The following is a 12,438-nucleotide window of genomic DNA, read 5'->3' on the forward strand; positions in this document are numbered from 1 at the left end:
CCATCCCATCCACAACCTACATCCCAGAGGTACGAAGCCATGTACCGGGTTCGGGAGGAGGACATTCCATTCCTCCTCCAACACCCCAAGCCGAACTCAGTCGTGGTGGAGTCCTCCCAGGGAAGAGAGGCAAGGGGTCATACCGCACCGAGAGACAAGGAGGGCCGCAAGATAGATTCACTGGCCAGGAGGGTTTACGCAGCCTCAGGCTTGGGGTTGCGTATCTCTAATTACGAGGCGACGTTGGCGAGATACCAGTATTTCATAATGCAGCGTCTCAACAACGTCGTCTCAACCCTCCCGGATCAACAGGGCGAATTGGCCAAGGTCCTCATCAAAGAGGTGATGCACGTGGCGGTGCAGCAATTGTCCACAGCCAGGCACCATGTGGACACCAATTCGAGGGCACTGGTTGGTGCCGTCTCTCTTCGGAGACATGCGTGGCTACGGAGTGCCAATTTCCCTGAAGAGACCAAACGGTGCATCGAAGAAATGCCCTTCGATGGGTCCGGGTTATTCCACGCTAAGACAGACCACAAGCTCAAGAAACTCCATGAGTCTTAGATGACAGCCCGACGAATGGAGCTTCAGTCGCTGCCCAAACGTAAGTGGCCATGGAACCATCCGCCCTCCAGGCAGCAATATCACCCCAGGCAACAGCCTCAACATAGGCAGCAACAGCAACAACAACGCCACCATCAGCAACCTCAACAAAGATACCAGCAGGGCCGTCGCCGATTTGACGATTGGAGGCAGCGCTGACGGGACTGGCGAACCACTCCTCATGCTCCTCTAATACCCACCTCCCTCTCATCTGGGGATCGGCTCCGAAGCCGACTTTGGACTTTGGGAGTCCATCACATCTGACCGGTGGGTATTATCCATCGTTCAACACGGCTATCGAATAGAATTCGACATTGTTCCTCCATCGAGTCCGACCCGGTCTACTTCATGTTCGCTGGCACTTCTCGACGAAATACACCAACTTCTCCGAAAAGGAGCGATTCGCCAAGTATTCCCATCTGATGGACTCCACGGATTCTATTCCAGATACTTTACGGTCCCCAAGCAGGACGGTGGTCTACGTCTGATTTTGGATTTACGGGACTTGAATAAGTTTATTATACCGAGAAAGTTTCGTATGACCACCCTTCAAAACATTTTGCTGTTGTTAAGGCGAGGGGATTGGTTCACCTCACTGGACCTGAAGGATGCCTACTTTCATATTTCAATTCATCCAATTTACAGGCGTTTCCTCCGTTTTGCTGTTGCAAACCAACTTTATGAGTTCAAAGTTTTACCCTTCAGACTGGCTACGGCTCCGAGAGTTTTTACTAAAAGCGTGGCTCCTGTCTGTGCCTTCCTACGCCTTCAGCGCATACAAATTTACCCGTACCTCGATGACTGGCTGTTGGTCTCGCAATCCAGAGAAGGACTCCTAGACACCATCCATACAACCCGTACCTTACTAGATAGTCTGGGTCTACGCATTAATACAGAGAAATCTTCTCTTCTTCCGACACAGACGCTCACCTTCATTGGAGCCCACTTGGATTCGACGTTGGAGAAAGCCTTCCTCCCACAGGACAGACAGCAGACTCCAGCTCGCCATATCCATCGAATCCGTCGACAGGGAACGGTTACGGTGAGATCCATCCAGAGGGTCCTGGGGTATATGGCCTCCTCGGTTGCCGTAGTTCCACATGCCAGACTTCAGCTATGCCCATTACAACTATTCTTCATCAAGGTGTATCATCCTCAAAGGGACCCACAATCGAAACTGATTCGGATCCTGTCTTCTGTGCTCCACTCCCTGTGCTGGTGGCTGAAGCTGACCAATCTCGTGATGGGAGTCCCCTTCAGGGCGCGACCTCCTACGATAACTCTCGGTACTGACGCGTCTCTTCTAGGATGGGGAGCGATATGCTCTGGCCTGTCTACCCAGGGAACGTGGACTCGTCTAGAATCCATGAATCATATCAACTTCCTGGAGCTACTGGCAGTCTTCAAGGCCCTTTGTTCTTTCGAAGACCTCCTTCATCATCAGATCGTTCAGATAACTTCGGACAATATAGCGACCATTTTTTATCTGAACAAACAGGGAGGGACAAAGTCACTGACCTTAGCCAGGCTTTCTATGAGAATTTGGGACTGGTGCATTCAGAGAGACATCACTCTGATGGCCGTTCATCTGGCCGGCACAGACAACGTACATGCAGATCTTCACTTCTCACGAGTGGGAACTGGACCCTCGCACGCGCAACCACCTGTTCAGGCGCTGGGGGTTCCCCGATGTGGACTTATTCGCTACCCAACAGAACAGGGTACGTGAGACTTACGGTTCCAGAGCGGGAATTGGACAAGCATCCCTAGGGGACACATTCATGATCCCTTGGGACAACATCAACTTCTATGCTTTCCCTCCGATCCCTCTTCTGATGAGGGTCATAGCAAAGATAGTGCACGACCGGGCATCGGGGATACTAGTTGCCCCTTGGTGGCCACGTCAAGCATGGTTTGCGAAACTGCTCGACATCTCCCGCGGGGAGTTTCTTCATCTTCCAGCACTTCCATACCTTATAACGCAAATGGACGGCACACTTCGTCACCCGGACTTGCTCTCATTGAACCTGACAGTGTGGCGGATTCGATGATTGACCTTCCATTGGGGCCGACGTCGGATTCGAGAGCCTCGAATCCGACAGCTTCTATTAATCCATCGGTATCGATGATTACTTCGACCGCCTCGGTTCCGATTCTCGAATCCAACCATGCGGGTGCCTCTCACTGCCACAGTCTCTCCGTACCATCCGGTTCGAGACAGACCCCGTCGAGTTCGAATCCAACGCTCTTGCACCCTGAGATTCAGCATACTATCGACTCTGCTCTAAAGCCGTCCACAAGAAAGTCATATACGGCTAAATGGAAACGTTTTTCCACCTTCGCCGAGTCTCATTCGTTCTCCCCACTTGTCTCATCAATTGAACAAATTCTTCAGTTCTTTCTGGAGTTGCATCACTCCGGACTGAAGCCGTCTTCTATTAAAGTGTATATGGCCGCAATAGCCTACTACCGTGGCTTAGTCGATGGATCACCCCTATTTTCTCATCCTATTCTCAAGAGATTTTTGAAAGGACTGTATAATCTTAATCCATCGATTAGACTGGTTATGCCCACGTGGAGCCTTTCTGTAGTTCTACAGGCCCTTATGAAGGCCCCCTTTGAACCTTTGGCGACTGTGGATCTCCGATTAGTTTAGTGGAAGACGGCGTTCCTTGTAGCTCTCACGTCAGCCCGGAGGGCCAGTGAACTTTGCGCTCTTCGCATTGACTCTCCTTACCTAAACTTCCACAGAGAAAAGGTTGTTTTGCGTCTTGACCCATCTTTCTTGCCCAAAGTCTCTACGCCTTTCCATACAGGACAAGACATTGTACTGCTTGCCTTTTTTCCATCACCGTCGAACCCTTTAGAAAGATCCTTGCATTCACTCAACGTTCAACGTTGTTTAGCCTTTTATCGATTGTGAAGAGAGTCTATTCGACGATCCAACAAACTATTCATCAAATATTCTACTAGGGATCAGGGCGACCCAGTCACTCCACAAAGACTTTCTAAATGGATAGTCCACACTATTATCTTGTGTTATCAGTTAGCTAAGCTCGAACTGCCTGCAGTTCCCCGAGGCCATTCTACTAGAGCTGTCGCTACGTCTTCTGCATTCGCATCCGGAGTTCCGATTGATGACGTCTGCCGAGCTGCTACTTGGGCGAATCCCTGCACTTTCGCCAAGCATTACCGTCTCGATTTTCAGGCTCAACGGGACTGCTCCTTCGGTAGAGCTGTTCTCTTCTCCGTCCTACAGTGAGGACACCTTCCCTCCTCCTTTGATGGTAAGCTTGTTAATATACCCATACGTGTGATGCACAGAGGCCAGGACGAAGAAAAGCAGGTTGCTTACCTGTAACTGATGTTCTTCGAGTGGCCATCTGTGCAGTCACACAACCCACCCGCCGGCCCCGCTCGGTGTCGGTGAGTGGACACATTCATCGGTACCGAAAGTTTCCCATTTTTCTTGGTACTGACCCCTTTTTTTCCTATCTCATACTGAAATTTTTTCCACAAGGGGGCGCACATTCGGTCGTCAAAGACTAAACAAAATGGCGGACGGTCCACTCTTTATAGGCCATGGGAGAGGGGAGCGGAGCTTCCCGCCAAAAAACCGTTAGCTGTCAATCTTCCAGCGAAAGGCACTGTGCAGGCGCAGAACCCATATGTGTGACTGCACAGATGGCCACTCGAAGAACATCAGTTACAGGTAAGCAACCTGCTTTTCTCAGATTTGACACTAATTATCACTGGCGTGAGTAATATAACTACAAAATGTCCATTTCTGCTATTACACTATTCAAGCGTCTTTAATTTCATCTGAATTAGTATTTTTCTCTCGCTCTTTCTATGAAAGGCTGTGCTACCTGGTTTCCACTTATCTAGAAAATAAGCATATGTTGTCTTCTCTTTTTTGCATAGAAAAAGAAGCCAAAGCATAAAACTTTTAGTCCACGATCTTAAAATTAGGTTCAATTTATTCATTTATTACAGTCATAGAGCAGCATAAGATCCTTTAGTGTATCTAAGCAATGGATTTAAGAGCATGGTGCCTGAATGGAAAATGAATGGAAATCGGCATTAGCCCACTCACTCTTAGGAGGCCAGTGCAGTAATTGCTTTTAATGTAACCTCAGAAATGGGCATCAGAAGAACCAAGATGAAATACAACGAAGACATGTTTTTTAACAGCACACTGCACTTTTTTACCTGACAAAGTGACTCATCTCACGTGACAATCTGTTATGGATAACAAGCCACAATGGGGTTGTTGTGTCACGTGAATCTGGACAGTGTCTAGAGGGTGGCTTTTTCTTGGGCAACCAGGCACCCTGATAACATACGGCTTATGGTTGGGATTGTCAAGTCAGTGGGCTGTCATGTTGCGCAATCCAGGGGACTGACCCCATCATGGGTACCAGGAACCAGCAAGAGAGCTCTTCGCAAGAGCCAACCTCCCCTTGCCATTTTTGCCAAGCTTGCCTGAGCCAGTGCCAGCCCCTGTGGCACTGATGATTTCTGAAAAAGGAAAACCAAATGTGTAAAGGGGGCAAAAAGGCTGTGGCAAGAGCAAGAGGGTTAGGGATCGTGGAGAAGAGAGAGCTGACAATTTTCTTTCACTGTAGAGTCCCTTGGGAAGCAGGGCAAAATGAGGAGGGAGCAAACAACCCATATTGCATGGCTTATTGTGTTGCATGAACCTAGCACATTTATGCTGTGATTATGATTTGACATCAAGACATTGAACTAGTTTCATAAGGTTTATATGTATTAAAGAGAATCTTGCACAGTGAAACAAATGAAAATAATAATTTGAGAAATGAGAATGATGGCTATTGCTCTGCAAGTTCTTTCCCTCCATTTTGAATGACTGTAACAGACTGCTAGTCCAATCCAACCTTTGTTTATGTTTATGTTACTTGGTATGCCTAAGATCCTTTTCCCACTAGCTAAACAATGAAACTCATAAGAGTAAAGTTTCAAGTTAATTAAATCCTTCCCATATGAATAATGCCCTGCAGATACTGAGACAGGTCTTTTGATTATCATAGAATCATAGAAGAGTAGAGTTGGAAGGGGCCATGAAGGCCATCAGGTCCAACCCCTTCTGTTACAGAACACAGATTTACACCATCCCACTCAGTTGGTCATCCAGTTTTGCTTTGGATGTCTCCAGTGTGGGAGAACCCACAACATCTCTAGGCATCTGGTTCCACTGTCATATTGCTCTGACAGTGAGGAAACTTTTCCTGATATCTAGCCTGAATTTGGGTTGTCACAACTTGAACAAATTAATCTGTGTCCTGGTTTCAGTGAGAAAAGACTGTCTTGACTGTCATCTTTGTGACAGTCGTTGAAGTACTTACAGAGGGATATAATATTCCCCCTCAGTCTTCTCTTCTCAAGGCTGAACACACCCAGTTCTCTCAGTCTCTCCTCACAGGACAGTGTTTACAAACCCTGGATCATTTTTGTTGCCCTCCTTTCTAATTTCCTGCATCTTTCTTAAATCTTGGTGCTCAGAACTGGACACAATATTCCAGATGAGGTCTGACTAGTGAGGAGTAAAGGGGAACTACTACTTCTTGTGATTTGGAAGTAATACTTCTATTAATACATCCCAAGATAACATTTGCCCTTTTTGCAGCTGCTTTGCACTGTTTGCTCATATTTAGCCTGTTGTCCACAATAACTCCAAGGTCTTTTTCAGTTCTGTTGAGCCACGTATTTCCTATCTTGCACTGATGCATTTGGTTTCTTTTCCTAGGTGGAGGACTTGGCACTTGTCCCTACTGAATCTCATTCTGTTGCTTTCAGCTTAGCATTCAAGTTTATCCAGCTCTCCCTGGATCTTCAGTCTGTCTTCAAGGGTGTTTGCTATTCCACCCAGTTTTGTATTGTCTGCAAATTTGATGACCTTTCCTTGTATTTCCTCATCTAAATCATTAATAAAGATGCTGTAGAGCACTGGGTACAGGACTGAACACTTTGACACCCCACTAGTTACCTCCATCCAGTTTGAGAAGGTGCCATTGATGAGCACTCTTTGTGTCTGATTTACCAGCCGGTTTTGCATCCGCCTAATAGTTTTTCTTTCTCGTCCACTTTTTGGTAATTTGCTTAGCAGAATGTCATGGGGCACTATGGTGAAAGCTTCGCCAAAATCAAGACAGATTATGTCCACAGTGTTCCCTCTGTCCGTTTGGGAGGTTACCCAGTCAAACTATGCAATTAAATTGGTCTGACAGGATTTATTTTTGATAAATCCATCTTGGCTTTTATTTATCACTGCAGACTGATGTTTAAATAATTTTCTCCAGACTTTTTCCTGAGATTGAGGTTAGACTGTAATTCCCTGGTTGAACTTTTTCCCCCTTTTTGAAGATAGGGGCAACATTAGCCATTTTCCAATCATCTCCTGTCTTCCAAGATTTATCAAAAATAATAGCCAGTGGTTCTGAGAGTTTGTCCACCAGCTATTTTATGACTCTGGAATGGAGTTCATCAGGCCCTGGAGATTTGAACATGTTTATTTCATTTAGATATTCCTTGACCATTTGTCTGTCAAACTTGGGCAGCCATCTCTCACTTTCAGCTTGTACTTCCTCTTGGTTGCAGATTTTCTTGTGGGAGATGACTGAGGTGAAGTAGGAATTGAGTGCCTCCACCTTTTCCTTGTCATCTGTTATCACTCTGCCATCCACTTTTAAGTAGCTAGACACCTTTCTTTTTCTCTTCAAACATCTTTTATTTTGGATATAGCTGAAGAAGTCTTTCTTGTTGTTCTTAGCATCTCTTGCTATCTCAGTTCATTTCCTGTTTTAGCTTCCTGATGCCCTTTCTGCAATTCCTTGCTATTTGTTTATATTCTTCCTTTGTGGCCTGGCCCTGCTTCCACATCCTGTATATGTTTTGTCTTTCTTTCAGTTTGTCACTTAACTTTATGTGGAGCCATGTGGGCTTCCTCTGTTGTCTTCTACACGTTTTTCTTGGAATTGTTTGTAGTTGTGCTTGGAGAATCTTCTTTTTCAAGATTTCCTACCCCTCATGGACTTCTTTTCCGTTAAGAGTGAGTTGCCATGGCACTTCCCTTATCATTGTCCTGAGTTTCTTAGAGTGGGCTTTCTTGAACTCCAGGGTACCTGTTTGGCCACAGTTAACCTTTGTCTCTTATATAACTGAGAATTCGAGTATTATATGGCCATTTCCACCCAGAGTTCCCATGCTGCTATTTGTCCACCAGGCCATCCCTGTTAGTTAGCATTAAATCAAGGATACCTGATCCTCTGGTTCCTTCCTCTACCTACTGCTGGAGGAAGTATTCAGCAACTCATGTCAGGAATCTTTCTGCCATGTTTGGCAGAAATTGTCTTCCAGCATATATTAGGGAAATTGAAGTCCCCAATGATGACTATATCATTCTTCTTGTAAATGCTGACACATTGCTTTTCAAAGGTTGCATCCTTGTCCTCTTTTTGAGTGGGTTGTCAGTAGTAGATGTCAATTACTATGTCTTTCTTATTTTTTGCTCCCTTTAAATTAAGCCAGATGCTTTCAGTGGGACTGTATTTCTGTGTCTCTTATGTATAGTGCAACTCCATCTCCCTTTTTGTCTTTTCTATTTTTCTTAAACAGGTTGTATCCATCAATTGTAGAGGTCCAGTCATGTGAGTCATCACACCAAGTTTCAGTTATTCCTATAAGATCATAATAGCCCTCATGTGCTATGAGCTCAAGTTCATGTTGTTTGTTTCCAATATTCTGGGTACTGGTGTAGAGAAGTCTGAGAATACAACAGTTTTGTGTCTCACTTTCTCTGATAAAGTGAGTGTTCTCTGAAAGTTGTCTTTCCTCCAGTTTCATAGACCCCAATTATAAGAAATGACTTCTTTCTTCTGATCATCAGTTGTGTATGGCAAGTATTAAACAACTTCTTTTTCTCCTTTGCTCCACCACGCAGTTGGGCTCCATTTCTGCACAAAGCAGCTCCTGAACTTTCTAGATTACTAGTTGAAGATCTAGTACTCCTTGTATCAGATAAGAGGTTCTCTGAGCACACTCTGAGAGGAGAAATATGTGCATCCCCACTTACCTCTTCTGATCACTGCAAGAGCAGCATCCCTGAGATAGTTCTTGCTGAGTTGCTAACTGAAGTTCTTACATTTTTAGTTGGAGAGGTTTGTTTCTTCATTTGTACCATTCTTATTAACATTTCTGTGTGAGTTCCTTAGCTGTTTACTGAGCACCTGTAGTGCTTACAAGGTTTCTTTAAACAGTACCGAAGCTGTGATGGGAATCCCCCTACTCACATTAGACATCTGGCATGACAATTGCCTCTTATACAGGTGAAGGCAATCAGGTGGGCAATCACTAACTAAACTTTGGCAAGCAGCCACAGTGGGAGATGCGAAATATGCACTTGGAAGACCCTCATTAGGAGTCTGTTTCTGCTTTGCATGCAGAAAGTGCTAGGTTTAATTACTGGCTCCTCCAAGGAGGGCTGGGCAAGCACCCTGCCTGAAATTCAGTCACCAATACTAGGCTAGATACTCCCACAGCCCAAGGCAGTTCCCTATGCTCTTATCTCTGCCCTGAGCAAATTTTGTGAATGGCCAACTCCCTTGGGGGTGAAATAGAGCAGGTGCTATAAACAATTTGTTTCCTGATTGGTCTCATCTGAAATGAGTATTTGCATGGCCTTTCTTAAGCTCCTGGTGTTGCTCCTGGAACAGCATATTTTCTACTTCTATATTCCATGTAAAATATGTGTCAGAAGAGTGTGTATATATTTATTATTTCAATAAAAGTTTTCTTTTGTAAGAATAAACCAAATTCATGCAGCAAATAGACTGTGTGATGACACCGAAAACAGCAAAAGGGGAAAATTATTTTCAGTATCTTATCTTTAACAGTAATTTTATAGGCATTATTTATATATGCTGAAAATCCAAGAATATTTAATACCAAATTCTAGCTGAAATTATGGTACTAAATCAAGAACTTCTGTCTCTCAGACTTCTGTTAATATCCCTAATCAAAGATCAGCAATCAAAGGGTATTTTAAGGAATTTAAAATGGAATGGAATGTTTCTCTGAACCAAAACGAAAGCACATTTTGGTTTTTGCCATCTGCAGAGGACCAAGAACTACTTGGAGGCTGTGTCCTTGGCTTTCCATGAATAAACCAGGAGCACATGATAGTATTGCCAACCTGGCTCACAAATTGGAGGGATCTCACTCTCTTTCACTGCCAAGAGACACTTAGCTCTGACTGCCCTATAGAACTGGGGTTGCAGAAGTGAGGAGAAAGAACACTCGAGCCCCACCCATTTGCCAAGAGGTCACCACTTGCCATGCAAGCAGGAACATCTTGCAGTTGTCAGAATCCCGGAATCTCAATTTGAGAAGAGGGCATAAAACTTGGGTTCGTGGGAAAGATCAAGCGTCCAGACCATCTGAGGCTTTATTGTATTTCCCAGGTTCCTCGCGGGTGCGTACTCACGATAATGCATTACCGGACAGGCAGACTGAACTCTGCCGCCAAACTTCAACACAACTAGAGAGTTTTTATACACTCCCAGTTACATACAGGTACAGGGCAATTGATGACAGACTGCAGAGATTACAATAAGATTCTGAGGTCATCACATACAGAACAGATAAAGGAATGTCAGTCAATCACACAGTAACAATAAGAGTACAATATTTCTAATTGCCTGTATTGACACTTTCGTTCAGTAGCTTGAACCCATCTCCAGGTCTGCTTAGACATGCAAATTCAAGCTACTGAGAAACTATGCATGATAAGCTCAAGACTCTTATCTAGACTCTAGACATTCTGAATTGGCCAGGGCCCATGGAGCCTCTGGGCTATCAAAAGATACTTCCTTGTAAACTGAATTCCAACAGTGACTATTTACAATGTATATTTGGCCTAAAATGGCCTGTCTACTGTAGCTTACAGCTAAAGGTGAGAGAAAGGAGCTGGGAATGCCATTTTAAACAGCGACAGCTTGGTTTTGAGAAGGAAGACAGGATTTGATCCCACAATGCAAAGGCACACAGAAGTAATGCTTTTCAGACAGGATTTATCCAAATTTTCCCAACACAGTGCACGTAAATGATCCTTATAGTTCACCAACTTTTGTGACTTGGAAAACGGATCCATTTCCTCTATTTTTTTCTCTCTCTCCTGTTCCCTTGTGTTCTTGTCTTTTAGTGCATAAGCTTGAAAGTAGGGGTCCTCTTTTTCATTGATGTGGTCCATTTTGGGAATCAACAGTTGATGGAAAAGTGGGATAAAATGTGTAAACAAATGAGCTGCACATAATTATACTGACTGTCTTTCTGAAACTGATGAACTGGAACTTATGAGTTTACCTTTTGATCAACCCCAAATTTTATTTCTATATTGTGTGCGTGTGAGAGAGAGAGGGAGAGAGAGAGAGATAAATTTGTGATCTGAATCTAGCCTTTCTTTGTTATAGAATAATACAATCATTCAGATCACAACTCTGCAGCATGAAATTGACCAACTAAGAAGAAAGCTAGATCATGCAAAAATGAAGCTTATCATAGAAATCAAGGTATTACACTAATGTATCTATTTGTGAAGCCTGTAAAAATGCATGCATAATTGATCTCCAGAATGGCCTCTCAAGCATAGGAGAGGATGTCATCTTGCAAATCAGTAATCCAGATCCCTAAACACATTTAGAATCCAAATCACTGAGGAGCTGCAGACTGATGAATGCATAGTTTTGTTGAGTCAGCAAGTTTCCAATAGTCTGGCTTTCCTAAGCACATGCTCATTTGAAATGAGGTTTAATAAAGCGGTGAACTCCTCTTGGTTCCTAGCAGTAGTACTCCTGCAGGTGAGAGTCACTATTCCATTCAGTCTGGATATCTTGTTATAGATCACAGCAAGAAAGTAAAGCTACCCTTGTAGTTAGGGACCTGTATAATCCTAGTGCTGAAGCAGTAAATGTCCTTCATCATATTTCATGAGCCAGCAGTTTGTACTTTATTCTATAGTACAATTTATTTGTATTTGTTGAAATATAAACGAGTCCACATTTTATTAAAATACAATTTTGTTTATAAATTAGCTAGTAAAGTTTAGCTGCCATATCCTGCCATTCTTGTACACTTGTGCTGTACATACCTACGTGAGACAAAGTTCCCAATAAAAGCAGCATGCCTAAGATTGTACTGTTAATTTATGAAAAGACTAAGGAAAATAACTTTTCAAGAGGAAAAGTAACCATTACAGGATGAAATTATAGCATGGGCTTTTAGGAAAGGTGGCGGAAAGAATTGATGCCTTGCTAGTCTCAATGTACTTAAAATGACTGAAAGTATAAAAATTATTTCAGTGGACAAGACTGCAAAGTTAGCTTCTCCTCTGTCAAATGTTCATTCCCAGCTCCTTAACTCTGTAAAAGTCATTTAGGGCAATTTCTACATTATACCCCTCATAACAAGGCTGCTGAAAATTGCTCATAGGCATCAGTACTCCACATCTCAGCTATATTCTGCATCACTATAGCAGCTAAACTGCTTTCAGATGCTCTAGTCAGTGTACAAGGTACTGAACATTGCTGGGTGCTTTCTAGTAGCTCCTATGTAAAGCTATATAATTTAGTTCTCAGCCTTCCTCTCAGAAGGACTTTGATGTCTCTCCAAATTTCCTGGTGATAAAACGCTGCAGCATCTAGGGACGTGCATGGGTTTTCTTACTCAACTTAGTCCGGTAGGGCAAAATAGCACAGAATCCCTTCGTACAGGAACTATGTCTTCCTTTCAAACTGGAAAGCTCAACTTGCCACCTGC

The 12,438-nt window shown here is 43.8% G+C and overlaps 1 protein-coding gene across 1 annotated transcript in view; it reads left to right on the forward strand.

Annotated features, from left to right (window-relative positions):
* SPATA1 (spermatogenesis associated 1) overlaps nucleotides 1-12,438 on the forward strand; it is a 35,961-nt gene that overhangs the window by 22,686 nt on the left and 837 nt on the right. The window contains 1 exon segment of the mRNA XM_044432241.1: nucleotides 11,094-11,192. Within this exon segment, the coding sequence (XP_044288176.1) occupies nucleotides 11,094-11,192 (99 nt within the window).

This window comes from Varanus komodoensis, unplaced genomic scaffold (genome assembly GCF_004798865.1).
Source record: "Varanus komodoensis strain SLA01 unplaced genomic scaffold, ASM479886v1 scaffold24, whole genome shotgun sequence".
NCBI lineage: Eukaryota > Metazoa > Chordata > Lepidosauria > Squamata > Varanidae > Varanus > Varanus komodoensis.